Source organism: Protobothrops mucrosquamatus, unplaced genomic scaffold (genome assembly GCF_001527695.2).
Source record: "Protobothrops mucrosquamatus isolate PMUCROS unplaced genomic scaffold, P.Mucros_1.0 scaffold1266, whole genome shotgun sequence".
In the NCBI taxonomy this organism is placed as follows: Eukaryota; Metazoa; Chordata; class Lepidosauria; order Squamata; family Viperidae; genus Protobothrops; species Protobothrops mucrosquamatus.
The window spans coordinates 181,207-195,843 of NW_015387472.1; the positions used below are offsets into that span (position 1 = coordinate 181,207).

The window sequence follows — 14,637 nt, forward strand, 5'->3', positions numbered from 1 at the left end:
TGACTGACCATACCTGAAAAAGAACTTATCAGGATCAGTTTAAATTTGGCTAGTTGGCTAGTCAGAAACCATACAGGAAGAAGACACTCCAGGAAGAAGAAAGACACTGCTCACCTTTCCAGTTGATTTGATTCCTCTAATTGTACAGAGGTAAACAATGATCCAGGAGCTGGCCAAAGATACAATCAACCACCAAAGGAAAGGGCCAGTCTGTGTGATGTCCGTGCTGATGTTCAGTGTGTATCTGTACCAAAAGTAACTGGATTCAGAGCTATGATCACATTCTTTGATGAGCTCTAAAATAAGAGGCACATGAAATAAAACTCTTAGAGGCATTAATCATTCATATTGTTTTGTTAATTCAAAGGGGAAGCACTTAAAGGTTTTTTTCAATGCAGGTAGAAAATAGTGCTTTATATTTCTAATGCCCCCTCTACGTTAAGATTACTAAATGCCTTACATATTAATTATATGGTCAGATAATACACCACATATATAATATTAGTCACATATTAATTATACACAGCCTGCTCGCTATTTTATTAGCATCTAGAAGTTTATTATTTGCTTGAACAAGAGAGATTGGAATGAAGATTTATGTGTGGACCAAGATCATCACAACAATAAAAAATGGAAAGAAAAAAAAAATCCAGATTAATGTTAAGATTAAAAAGAAGAAAGGCACCCTCAGTGAATATAGTGAATATATGATTTCAAAAAGGTGAAGTTTTGTTTTCTTGGGCTCAAGAATAATAGATATATAGTAGACGGACAGTGTGCTGGAGGAGACCAATCTTAGGGAGAAAGAGGATAACAAATTTAAATAAGGTTATGAAGGAGAATGACTTTTCAATGTCAATGTCAATGTCAGCAAAAATCATGTCCATGTCCGGCTATCACCACCATACGTTATCATTAGACAGACCATTGCTTAACTATGGTCTGTCTAATGATAACGTATGGTGGTGATAGCCGGACATGGAGAAAGAATGGGGTAAAGAAGATAATAATAATAATAATAATAATAATAATAATAATAATAATAATAATAATAATGATGATGATGATGATGATGATGATAATATAATAATAATAATAATAATAATAATAATAATAATAATAATAATAATAATAATAATAATAATAAAAAGTTGGAAGGGACCTTGGAGGTCCTCAAGTCCAACGCCCTGCTCAGGCAGGAAACCCTACACCATTTTGGACAGATGGCTGTCTAGTCTCTTCTTAAAAACTTCCAGTGTTGGAGCATTCACCGCTTCTGGAGGCAGGTTATTCCATTGGTTAATTGTTCTAACTGTCAGGAAGTTTCTCCTTAGTTCTAGGTTGCTTCTCTCCTTGATTAGTTTCCATCCGTTGCTTCTTGTCCTACCCTCAGGCGCTTTGGAGAATAGCTTGACTCCCTCTTCTGAGATATTGGAACACTGCTATCATGTTCCCCCTCGTCCTTCTCTTTGTTAAACTAGACATACCCAATTCCAGCAACCGTTCCTCATATGTTTTAGCTTCCAGTCCCCTAATCATCTTTGCTGCTCTTCTCTGTACTCTTTCTAGAGTCTCAGCATCTTTTTTACATCGTGGTGACCAAAACTGGATGCAGTATGCCAAGTGTGGCCTTACCAAGGCATTGTAAAGTGGTATTAACACTTCACGTGATCTTGATTCTATCCCTCTGTTAATGCAGCTCAGCACTGAGTTGGCTTTTTTGGCAGCTGCAGCACACTGCTGGTTCATATTTAAGTGATTGTCCACTAGGACTCCGAGAACCCTCTCACAGTTACTACTATTGAGCAAGGTAACCCCGATACTATACCTGTACACTTGGTTTTTCTTGCCTAAATGTAGAACCTTACTTTTTTCACCATTTAATTTCATTTTGTTAGATAGCGCCCAGTGTTCAAGTCTGTCCAGGTCCTCCTGTATCTTAAGCCTGTCTTCTGGAATGTTGGCTATGTCATCTTCAAATTATGAATATGGAAATGGTTGCTAAGAGTACCAGAATACATTTGGCTACAAGAGGAGCATATCAGCTAGTCCTAGATCAAATGAAGGCTGACTGTTCTCAGAACAATATGGTCAGCAAGCAGAACTCATGTACTTTGCATGTGTGATGCACATGGATGATGGACTAAATGATTACTAGGTTGGCAAGGTTGAGAAAAGTAGAAGACAATGGGTAAAGTGAATGGATAGGCTCAAACAACTTATTGGAACATCCTTTTAAGTGGCATGGGTTCTTGCTAAGAACAAGCTTAAGAAAGTGAATATTGTTCATATAGACCTTAGGAAGTAAAGCAGACTGGATGGTTGCTAATTAGTTATCTTTATATGTGTGGGAAGTCAGCCCCCCAGAGAAGGAAATATTAAAAAGGCAGAAAAATATATTTCCTCAAAGGATGTTAAAGAGGCAGGAAAGCATGCCCAGTTTTCTTAATAGCCCCAGGTCTCCCTTCCTCAAGCAGAAACCAGCTCTATAGAGATGCAGATGTAAATTCAAGGAGCTAGGAGATTAAGAAGACAAAGATCTAAAATCTACATATCCCATCCAAACTCTAAGAGTCATCAGCCCCAGCCCCAGGGAAGCAGGATATGACCTTTGGACATAATAGGATTAACCCATCACCACCAGAATACCAGAAAGGCACACTCAGACTCAGGTCAAAGTTCATGCCACAGGAACAACTCCAAACAAAAGGCTCCAGAGGGTATAAAAACCCACTCCCTACATGTGTTCACTCCTTTTTCTTCCAGAGCCATCTTCCTGTCTGGCTCTCCTCTTCAATAAACTGCAACCTTCTTTCTAAAACAGTCACCATGTTGTTTGGACTGAACCATGATGAAGACTTTTCTTCCAACATATGCAATGAGGCTCAAATTATAAATATGAACAATATTTTGAACAATATTTTGTTCATAGATTCTATTTAAATGGCAAAAAAACATGGGCAGGAATGTTTGCCTTCGTTCAGAAGCTTCTGCAAAATTGCAGAGACAATACAGTAGGATTCCATGCCAACTGTTCAGTTTTGTCTAAGGTTGCATTCTCCTGATCCAGAAACAAACTTACTTGAATTCGCAGCTCAAAAGGCATATAGAAAAGTGACCTGTGTGAAAGTCAATTTATCTCAAATCTCTACTCATAAAACATGCTTCAATCAGTGACTTTGTATATGCCAAGGAAGAAAAAGGACACATTTACCACTCTATTAACTATGTGGCAAATTTATAGCTTAATTATCTGTAGAGAAGCTTTATGCATTCTTATCTGGGAATAAAATGCTCTTAATCTAGGGAGATTTACACCTGAGCTGGAATGCAAAACAGCCATTATTTTTTTCAGTTGATGTCCTTGCTTATGTTTGATGAGTTAGGCAGAGATGTATGCAGATGATGTCCTTGTTACATGTTGCATGATTGCAGGGGATGCTATTCACTTTAATTTCAGACCAAATTGGAATATGGTTGTTTAAACCTTCCTTAGATGGGACTGTAAAAGTTCTCTCACCCAAATTTGAATATAAAGAAATCAGCCTAAAGAAATCGTTTGAAGCATGTCTTCTTCAGCTGGATCTATACGAAAACTATCCTTTTAGGGCTTGGAAGATGTGATATGTACCCAAATGGAAAAGTAAGAGCAAAAAAATAGTTCGCTGTGGAACAACCATGACCCTATTTCAATTTCTGTTCTAGGATTGTATTAAAGGTGTAAAAAGCTGCTCAATTTCTGGATCTAGGACAATTTGCCCCAGCCAACCCACCCTGGCTAACTTGGCACAGGACAACTCTCTGAAGCTACTTCGCCATGGGACAACTCGCGTGGGACAATTCAATGCAGGATAACTCAAGAGAGGGACAAGTGAATTGCAGCGGGCCTAGTCTTGCTTTATGTTTGAACCTTCTTAATTAGAAATCCTCAAGGCTAGAGTAAGCCAGAGCATGGAGTCAGCCGAGCCATGGAGCAAGCACGGCATACCCAGATAGTCCTTGCATGGGTCCAGGCTGAGGGCGCAATGAATCTGTGTGAGGCCACCTGCCACTGCTGCTTCTTCCTGGCACTCCTGCTGCAAGGGCCAGCCACTCTGCTGACATTCAGGTACCGCTCCTGCACCTCCAGCCTCACCAAATACACAGGGCTGGAAGGGGAAGCTGTGAAATCGGGGCTCTTCAATGGCTTCATTTTAAAAGAAGTCACAGATTTCTCCAGAGCTATTTAATCAGCCAGAAAGAATTCCTAATTGGTCCAGTGGCATTTTCCCAACCAGTCAATGAAGGATTCCTTGGGGATTCTTGGATCGGCCTGTTTGCTCTGCTACAAGGAGTGCCTGGATGTCAGCAGAGTGGCTGGCCCTCTCAGCCAACGTGCCAGGAAGAAGTGATGGTGGCAGGCTTTTTCTTGCAGATGCACTGCTTCCTCGGCCAGGATCTGTGCAAGGACTATCCAGGCGTGCTCTCCTTGCTCCACAGTTTGGCCAACAGGCCGCTGGAACTCCACACTCTGGCTCACCCAAGCCTTGAGGATTTCTAACTTGAGAAAATTCAAACCTAAAACAAGACAAGGCTAGCTGCAATTCCCTTGTCCCTTCTCTTGAGCTATCCTGTGTTAGTTGAGTTAGCTGCAGCAAATTGACCAGAACGAGATGGCAGGGGTGACTCGGCTGCAGAGAGTTGTGCCATTCCATCAATGTCTATAAAGGCATAGGCTTTACTACCTTTGATCAGCATCTTTTCTATGTCCAAAATATACTGCTTGATGCAACAAAGGCAAGAGTCATTCATAAAGTGTACACAGAAAAGGCATTTAAAGTCCATTGTGATGGTAGGTCAAAAATGCCACTTTTTCTTCATGCTCGATGAAGAAAAACTGAAGTCTTGGACCTACCCTCTTCTTTTGAGTAATACACAACATTTAATGAGGATCTGAAGCCTTGGTTGAAAGTGTGCATTAGGAGTCCTTAAGTTTTTCAGGTAGTAGACAGACTTGCCAAATTTCAAAATCTTTTCGCTTAGTCATATTCTTAAAAGATGGCTGCCATGAAGAGCTCCCAAAATACTGATTTGGCAAAAGACCAATTACCAAAAGCTGCCTCCTTTTAGTTTCCTTCTCCCAATAGTATCTACCTACCACCTTGATCCAAGAATGCCCACAGGAAAGGTATAAAAGAAGTCAGGAGAGCAACTACAACATGTGGTTGAAGTCCTTCCCCTTTTTATGTGCATCACAATGCACACCCAAAAAAGGGCTAAGGCTTTGTTTGCACAGTCATCTTGCCCTTTTTGACCTTAACTGAAAAACACCCCTGCTTTACCCTTTTTTCTGGGAAGCCAGGCTCAATTCTAAACAAATTCTAGGTGGTGGGTACCCACCATTTTGACTCAAAAATATCCTCTGTGGCTTATGATGGATCTAAAAGCATCTGGGAGTTAATGGGAAAATGCTAGAAGCTTTTTGCTGCTGTTTGCTAACCTGCTGTTTTAATTTCTCATTTAATTATTTTTTAAATCAAATGGGACATGGAGCCAGCAGCCACCAAGGAAATATTGCTGATTACACTGATCAGCGTACCATGCTGGGTGCTAATACTACAGAGTCAGCAAACTTTGTAGTGAATAATTATAGCTATTAGGCAAGATTAAGAACATTTGATTAAGCTAATCACATACTGGACACAAACAGTAATGTGAAAGCAAGAATCAGGAGTCATTCTTCTCCTCCTCCATCTTTTTTACTTATCTAAGCCACACTCTGCTCCCCAACACCACCTCTCCCTCCTAGAGGTGTGTTTTCTCTCATACGCTCTGATAAGGATTTGTCTTCATTTTGGAGTGAGGTAATGGTGGTAGGAGTTGTCTATACAACTGTGCCAGTACAAGACAAAAGAGGACAAGTGCAGGACTACATCAGATCTGGCAAGTTGTGGTGTTGATGTAAAGCAGGGGTCTTCAAACTTGGCCCTTTTATGACTTGTGGACTTCAACTCCTAGAATTCCTCAGCCAGACACACTGGCTGAGGAATTCTGGGAGTTGAAGTCCACAAGTTATAAAAGGGCCAAGTCTGAAGACCCCTGATGTAAAGGATACATATAACATGTCTCAGCAGCTAATGAATGAAAACAGTTAAAATATATAGAAAACACACCCACCCGGTTTGCTGGGGTCTTGCGGGCAGATGCTCCAAGGCAAGGTTTCCTTGAAAGAATTTCCTAGGTACCAGAACACCCAGGCAATAATCATATTATAATACGTGCCGATTATGAATGATGCCATCATGCAAGCATAGCCTATGGAACAAGCAAGCATAGACAGAAGGAAATCAACAGCAGCACCAACAGACAGGAATTGGGGGGAAGCCTTTCCTTCAGGCATACTGTAAACTCCTGTTTCCAGCCAACAGTTTTGGAACTGTACTATAATGTGTTTATATGAGCTTAACATGTAGAAATAAATTGCACATTCCCTGCTCAAGTGAAAGCAGCGGCAAACGTCCTGTGATTCTAGCTTTTGTCAGAGTGCTGCTGCTTCTATGAAGTCTCATCAGAGGTGTCTTTCTAATCTAGGACGTTAACTGAGAATTTGGTTTTGATCTGTCATGCAAGGTCAGGTATGGCCAACATGGGAATCGGGCAAGAAGGACCCAAATGTAAGTGAATTTTATCATTTAACAAGTACAGCATTAAGAAAACATTTACAGGAATGGCAGAGCTATCACAGATACTTTATCCTCATCTGATTTCAAGGCAAACATAATGGGAACCACACACGCAACCCGGCATAGGTCATCATGCACAGTTCCTGCTTGATGATTGATGGATTAAGCTTCAAGGCCTCCCAATAGCTGTAGTTTCCTGGCTGGCATAAAATCCATCAAAATAGTTGATTAAAAGGTTTTTTTAAAAAATGTGTAATAGTAGACAATGTCTATGGAGATTCTCAGTCATCCAGGTATGGTTGTCCCAAAGGTGCTTTTTTAGGAGGCAAGTGGACTGTCTTGTTTTTCTTTGAAGATGTTTTGCTTCTCATTCAAGAAGCTTCTTCAGCTCTGACTTCCACTTCCCACCATCTAGTCAGAGCCGAAGAAGCTCCTTAGATGAGAAGCGAAACGTCTTCAAAGAAAAACAAGAAAGTCCAGTTGCCTCCTGAAAAAGCACCTTTGGGAATAGTAGAAAATATAACAACCAGGTTTAAAAATTAAGAGCAGCAGTAATGATGACAATTCATATACTATAAAATTACAATAATAAAAGTAGTAGTAGTAGTATAACAGTGAAGTTTTAGCAACACTGCAAGTTTTTTAAAAAAATGTTTGGCAACTGAAAAGATGCTAAGAGGATCACAATTTGCCTTTCAGATGCAGATACAGATAATGGATACTAGACAGCCAGTTTTGTGTAGTAGTTAAGGCATCAAGCTAGAAACCGGAGACCATGATTTCTTGTCCTATCTTAGGCACAAAATCATCTGGGTGACTTTTGGCCCATCTCTCTGCCTTGGAAAGAGACAATGGCAAACTACTTCTGAAAAATCTTGCAAGAACACTGCATGGACTTATCCTAGGCAGTGTCCTAGAAGCAGACTCAGTTGAACAACAACAAAAAAAACCAGAACATGGATACTACATCATGTTTTTGGAGACTGAACTTTTCAGATCATCTCCAACACAACCATTTGGGAGTAATTGATACTGTTTATCGGTAGGTGGTTGTGAAATGTACAAAAGTCAAATATAGCAAGCAATATCTGAATATACTATACTAGCTGTCCCCGGCCACACATTGCTGTGGCTCAGTCTGGTAAAAGCGTATGTTGCTTTTACATCCAACAGATGGTGCTGTTTTTCAAAAAAAGCATGTTTTTACCTGTCACAGGTGTGACATCTATATAATATAGGTATATAAAAACACACGCGTATTCAAATGCAACGTTGTGTCAAAATTTCAAAGCAATCGGTGAAGAACTATCAGAGATTTAAGATTTTGAACAAACGAACATTTACATTTTTATTTATATAGAATAGATTGGTGGCTATCAAGCAAAAAGTGTTCTGGTGTTAGGAAAGGACAATGGACATGTATGAATTGATGCTCACCATATTCTGAACATTCAAGATAGAAAGGCTGCAGTAACACAATTGATATGCTCCCAAAAAATCTGTAAATTAATGTTGTGAATGCTTTCTTATTTTTTCAAGTATGTTGAGTTTGGCTTTTGAACCTGAGACTTTTTTTAAAGTGTGCATCCAAGTACATTAATTTAAGTAAGTATTGTTTTGATGTTCATTGCTGTATGTGTATGTGTGTGTATGTGTGTGTCTGTCTGTCTGTCTGTCTGTCTGTGTGCATGTGTGTGTATGTATGTATGTGTGTATGTATATATTCATGTCCAACTTTTCATGATTTTTGCAAATCATTTTTCTTAATTTTCTGACATCATTTTCATTTTTTAATGCTTTCCCTCAGTATGCTATTTTAATTTTGTTAGGGTGCAGAATTGAAAAAAATAGAGAATTGCAAATATTGAATAATAACGAAGTATTGATTCTTATATTTGCTAGAAAATGTGAAAATAGTTTTCGCAATCTCTTGAACCTCTTCATTTTGGAAGCCATAGAACTTCATAAAGTATCCATTTCTATGAACGGATAAGCAAGTTAAATATTCTTTTTTTTTTAATTTGTAAAGTATATTTGTGGGTTCTTAGGATGTCCCTATGTATTTAGACAATGCTGTCTTAATTTTGGATGCTTTCATTTCAAAATCCACTAACACACATTTGAGATTGCTATTGTAGGGAATTTTGTATGATAACATTTCTTCTTTCCCATTTGTGAAGCCCAGGCATTTGTAGGAATGTGCAACACTGAAAACAAATCATAACCTACCAATTCCTGCTAGATAGGGCGAAATATGATTCCAGACGCCAATGCTGCCTTTCCTCAAGAACTGTCCAATAGCTAGTTCAAGATGAAATACTGGGATTCCTTCAAACACCACGGCAATGACATACGGAATCAAGAATGCACCTAAAAGTAGAACAGCCAAACACAGTTAAACAATATTTTGTCTACTTTTACTTTTTTATTAATATGTTTTATTGTACTGCTCATGGTATTACAGTATACAGCAGGGGTGTCAAACTGCCAGCCGGTTTCATCATACCGAAGCCGCGCCCACCCCATTGCCGCCAATGCAAAAAGAGTCACGATATGTCACGACACGTCACGTGACGTGGCGAGTTTGACACCCGTGATATACAGCATTATATAATTTAACATGGTATATAGCATATGGAATAGTACAGGGGTCTTCAAACTTGGCCCTTTTATGACTCATGGACTTCAACTCCCAGAATTCCTCAGTCAGCATGCCTGGATGAGGAATTCTGGGAGTTGAAGTCGATGAGTCATAAAAGGGCCGAGTTTGAAGACCCCTGGTATAGTATCAATCTCTCATCTCTCTCTTATTAAAAAATATACCAGAATTATCAGAATAGCTCTATTTTGTTTTTTTCCCTTATTAGGCAATAAACCCAACACCACATATATTGTAGCTATTATTTGTTTTTCGAGTGATTGATTTTGAATTGTTTTCTATCACAGTAGACGAAAATACCTTTGCTACAAGATACCTATGTCGTCAATCTTGATAAAGAGAGAATGGCTACCTCATTTTCATATAAAAGAATATTTTATTTATTTTATTTATTGGGACAATTTTCAAAAAAATGGAGGTGCAAAGTCCAGATTGGCAAAAAACCTCAACTATATCATTAATGTAAAGATCAAACTGCAAGAGGGCAAGTATATGTCGTTCCTTTACTCCTTTATAGGTGGGAAAAGGCCCAATTAAGTCCCCCTTGTTATTAGCCTTGATTTGCGTGCTAATGTATTGTACATATTAAAAAAACTGATTAAGTTTGAAGTGAAGCTACCAACTGCTGAGGCTGCTAATTTTCCCCAGAGTTTTTCTCAGGGTATGGAATCAAATGCTGTTTTTAAATTTGAAAAGGCAACATAGAGAAGCACAAAGTATAGCGGATACCTTAAAATAATTTTACTGTATTAAGATACAAACTCATGAGCATTATGCAAAAAAGTCCTTCCATCAGAAAAAATAAATCACTGGAATAAGTCAGCCATTCAATCCAAATCAATCAGTAACAATGGATGATGATAATATTTGCATGGAAAACTAATCTGAGTTGGGCAGGGAAAGCCGCAAATGCTCACAAATGAGGAAATTTATATGTGGGTTATTCAGTAACAGTAGTAAATGTTAGACGCTAGGTACAGTTGAAGTAGAATTGAGATTAAATGTGGAACACGCTGCTATTTATTAGAAAGGAAACAGCCAAGATATTTCCCATTTCAGTCCAAAAGGCTTTATAACCTGGACCCTATAATGTTTGTTATTGTTGCAAATTAACATTCCTGTTTACCATACAGTATTTTATTCTTTTTTTAAAAAAACACACCTAGGATGGCATATATTTAGTTTCGTCTTCCTGTAAGGTGGTTAAATTGGGAAACAGTTATTGCTGCAAGGTTACTTCTCTGCTGACTCATTTGAAATCAGTTTTCCTGAGGTTCTCTCTTCTTATCCCATCCCTTCTTACCACAGCTGGATGCTTGTTCTTGATCTTTGATGATGCTCTAAATCAGGGGTCTTCAAACTTGTCCCTTTTATGACTTGTGGACTTCAACTCCCAGAATTCCTCAACCAGGTACTGCCTGGCTGAGGAATTCTGGGAGTTGAAGTCCACAAGTCATAAAAGGGACAAGTTTGAAGACCCCTGCTCTAAATGTGCTACTTAGAGCTCTAAAGACAGCTACATAGTTGTTAACTGCATTATGTTGTTCTGAGTACTTAGGGAGTCATGCATTATGGAGCTCTAATTCATATGTTCATTTTTATGCCTTAGATATTGATTATATACCATTAAATTATTTTTGATTCCTAATGTCTACATAAATAGGTTTTTTCCTATGACAATCTGTCCTTAATTTCATCTTTCATGTCTCTCAACAATGCACCCATCATCACTGTAACTGAGTCTGTGCGCTTTGTTGCTGGCCATCTTCTTCTCTTTCCTTCTACTTTTCCCAGCATTAGAGCCTTTTCCAGAGAGATGGCTCTTCGCATAAAGAGTCCAAAGTAGGATAATTTGAGCCTGGTTCATTTGTGCCTTGAGTGAGAACTTTGCGTTTATTTGTTCAATGATCCATCTGTCTGTTATCTCAGCTGTCCACAGTATTCTCAAGAGTTTTCTCCAAAATCAAAGTTCGAAGGCATCAATATTCTTCCTATCTTGCTTCTTCATAGTCCATATAAATCATATATTCTCTGGTTTAAATATTAAAAAGCGTGCAGTTCAGTGTTAAGACCATAGGATGGAGACCAAGAAGAGAATGACGGCTATCCTCCCTTCAGAGTGTGAGTAGAATGGGGTGAAAGGATATGGATGCAATAAACAAAGCTGTTTATTGTTCATGCTGATATTAACCTAAAAGGGTAAAATCCTATTAGCTTGAAAAGTAACAAGAGGTCATTCCACTAAGTTTATCAAAAGCATTCCGGTATATGGGTCATATTGTTTGTTTTATCGTCCTTTCTATTGTGCAACAAACCATATATATGTAGTTGCCTTGTTTTGCTCAGGGCTCTTTTGCAGTATTTGAAATGAGGAGCCCCGTGATCCCTGCAATTGGTGCATAACAATAAAAGTATACTTTGTCACAACTACCTGCAAACAGTTTGGTTTCTTATTTAAACCAAGCATTTTTTCACAACACCATCAATGATTGAACTGTGTTTTTTTGAGATTCATGTATACATCTTTTATACATTTCTGAAACTCTGGACTGAAGATATATCCATTTTCTAATTCCAGAAATAATGCTACTCGTTTCAGAAACCTTGTCTTTCATAATCTTATAGAACACCCATTTATTTATTTATTTGGAAAATTTACATTGCGCCTACTTGCTCATTGTGACTCAAGGCAGCTTACAGGAAATAAAAACCAGCATAAGAGAAAGAAAAATAATAAAAAATAAAAATAATAAAATAATAACCCTCCACCCACACCCACCCTGGTGATAACACACACTCATACCAGCCATTTAATTGGCTCCATTCCACTCTGGGTTCCCCAGGCCAGCTGGCAGAACCATATCTTCAGGGCCTTCCAAAGAGTGTCAGAGTGGATGGCCAGTCTAATTCCCAGAGGGATGATGTTCCAGAGGGAGGGAGCCACCCCAGAGAAGGCCCTTCTTCTGGGTCCCACCAGATGTATCCCCTTAGGGGATAGGACCTGCAACATTCCTTGCCTCCCTGCTCTAGTGGGTCAGGTGGATGTGAGCGGCAGGAGACAGTCCCTCAGATAACCTAGTCCCAAGTCATGAAGGGCTTTAAAGGTGACAGCCAGCACCTTGAATTGCCATCAATGCAGCTCCCGAAGGAGAGGTGACACATGCGCACACCGAAGTCTGCACAAAGCCATGTGGGCCACTGCATTTTGCACCAATTGGAGCTTCCAGATGCTTTTCAAGGGCAGCCCCATTTACAGGGTGTTGCAATAGTCAAGACGGGAGGTGACTAGGGCATGAGTGACCGTGAGTAGGAATCTGTAGAAGGAATTTACATAGACTTAAGAATATACAAACAAGAATTCTGTTCCTTCAATCTAAACTGATACATCAGTACTGGTATTGGTGATTTCATGCAAATAAGACAAGGACCTTTTCAGAGAACATTTGTTAAATTTTATATGAACCTAAATGCCCAATCCTAGTTTTCACTATGAGATCTAAATTAGGCTGCAAAAATCTAAATGACCAGAACACGGCAACAAAGAGAATCAGAAAATTCTAGCTTTGCTACCCTCTTATGATCATCTAGATTTTTGCAGCCCAGATTTGGTGGCCCTACTACACATCTCTTTTTTTATTTTAGAAATGCATACAGTTTAAAGTTCTGCTTGATTTTCACAAATTACTCTGAATTTGATAATAACATTTCTGTTTCCAGAAATAAATATCACATTTTTAAAATTACAGAGTCAGAACAGGGCTATGACATCTACAGAATTGCAAACAACATCCAGATCGTATCAAAGAGATATAGAAAAACATTTGGATAGCCTTAAGCTTATTTTGATAATAATCCCACAATTGAAGAAAAACAAGTCTTATTTCTCCAAAGAACACAAGATAATTTGAAAATTATTTTTGGAATGTACACTTTACTCAATCTCATTTATGATCAACAGAGTTATTGTAAATACCCGTTTTATGACACACTACATAATGGGTATAGTTTCCACCATATACTATTTTGAAGTCAGATGAGTTCTAGCAGGAATTGAGAGAAACTGAGCTTTTACTACTACCCAAAGAATCCTTAATCTTGGAAGATAAGGCATCCCCTAAAACTCTTCTGTTGAGACCTTTATGACTACAGATGCTGCCTGGAACATTAAGAGATTTGAAAAGCTACTTTCTGGGAAGATAAGATTGCTCGGGAAATGGAGTCTCTTGAAGAATAAAAAATAATGATAACTGTCTTTGCTGACACCACTGACACTGAACATATTAAAAGATAAGAGCAGAACAGTGGGAGCGCAGACAGAACTTCATAACCCTGCTGAAAGGCAGCTGTGGCTTTGATTTTCACATAAGGATTGGTCAGCCTCTATGAGAGATCAAAGCTAGTGCAAGACAGAATTGAACCTTCTTTATTTTCTCAAGAGGAATTTGGGGGGAAAGACTAGAATTAAGGTGGGGGGACATCTTGAAGCTTTAAAATTACCCAGTTTGAGTTCTATCTGAATTCTGCAATAAAAAAGGCTTAGAGCATATTAGCAAAAATCAGAAGTGAAAATGGTGATGATTAAGCATATGATCTATACTAACTTCATGCTTTCAGATTTTTTTAAACTATTAAGATAGCCCTGCTGGAGAATGGAGTTACTTATGAAGATAATTGCACCATTATATTTCAGGTATTGATTTAATAAACTAGCTAATATCATACTAGAGTATAATAAATCCATCCTTATCCATGAGTTAATTGTGGAAAAGTCATGGATGTCATTAGCCCATGAAGTTTCACATTGGCTCTCATAAGCCATCTTGGCTCTCATAAGCCATTGGCTCTCATAAGCCATTGGCTCTCATAAGCCACATTGGCTCTCATAAGCCTGGATTCACGGCTGACCTTGGATGACCATCTCTCGGCCGTGACCAGGGGGGCGTTTTATCAGGTTCGCCTGATTCACCAGTTGCGGCCTTTTCTGGACCGGGACGCCTTACACACAGTCACTCATGCTCTTGTCACCTCCCGCCTGGACTACTGTAATGCCCTCTACATGGGGCTCCCTTTGAGGAGCACCCGGAGGCTTCAAATGGTCCAAAATGCGGCCGCGCGGTCGGTGTTGGGAGGGACTCGTCGCTCCCATGTGACACCGCTGCTGCGCGAGCTGCATTGGTTACCAGTGGCCTTCCGGGTGCGCTTTAAGGTATTAGTTACCACCTTTAAAGCGCTCCATGGCATAGGACCCGGCTACCTCCGAGACCGCCTTCTGCCGCAGATTCCTTCCCACAGACCGGTACGCTCCCACAGAGTGGG

The 14,637-nt window shown here is 39.2% G+C and overlaps 1 protein-coding gene across 1 annotated transcript in view; it reads right to left on the minus strand.

The window, feature by feature from the left end:
* The window catches only part of LOC107292115 (sodium-dependent neutral amino acid transporter B(0)AT3-like), a 33,489-nt gene that overhangs the window by 17,591 nt on the left and 1,261 nt on the right, over nucleotides 1-14,637 (minus strand). Inside the window, exons 2-4 of the mRNA XM_015821173.1 lie at nucleotides 8,892-9,032; nucleotides 6,157-6,294; nucleotides 115-296 (exon numbers count right to left, since the gene is read on the minus strand). Of these exons, the coding sequence (XP_015676659.1) occupies nucleotides 115-296; nucleotides 6,157-6,294; nucleotides 8,892-9,032 (461 nt within the window). The remainder of the gene's footprint in view (nucleotides 1-114; nucleotides 297-6,156; nucleotides 6,295-8,891; nucleotides 9,033-14,637) is intronic.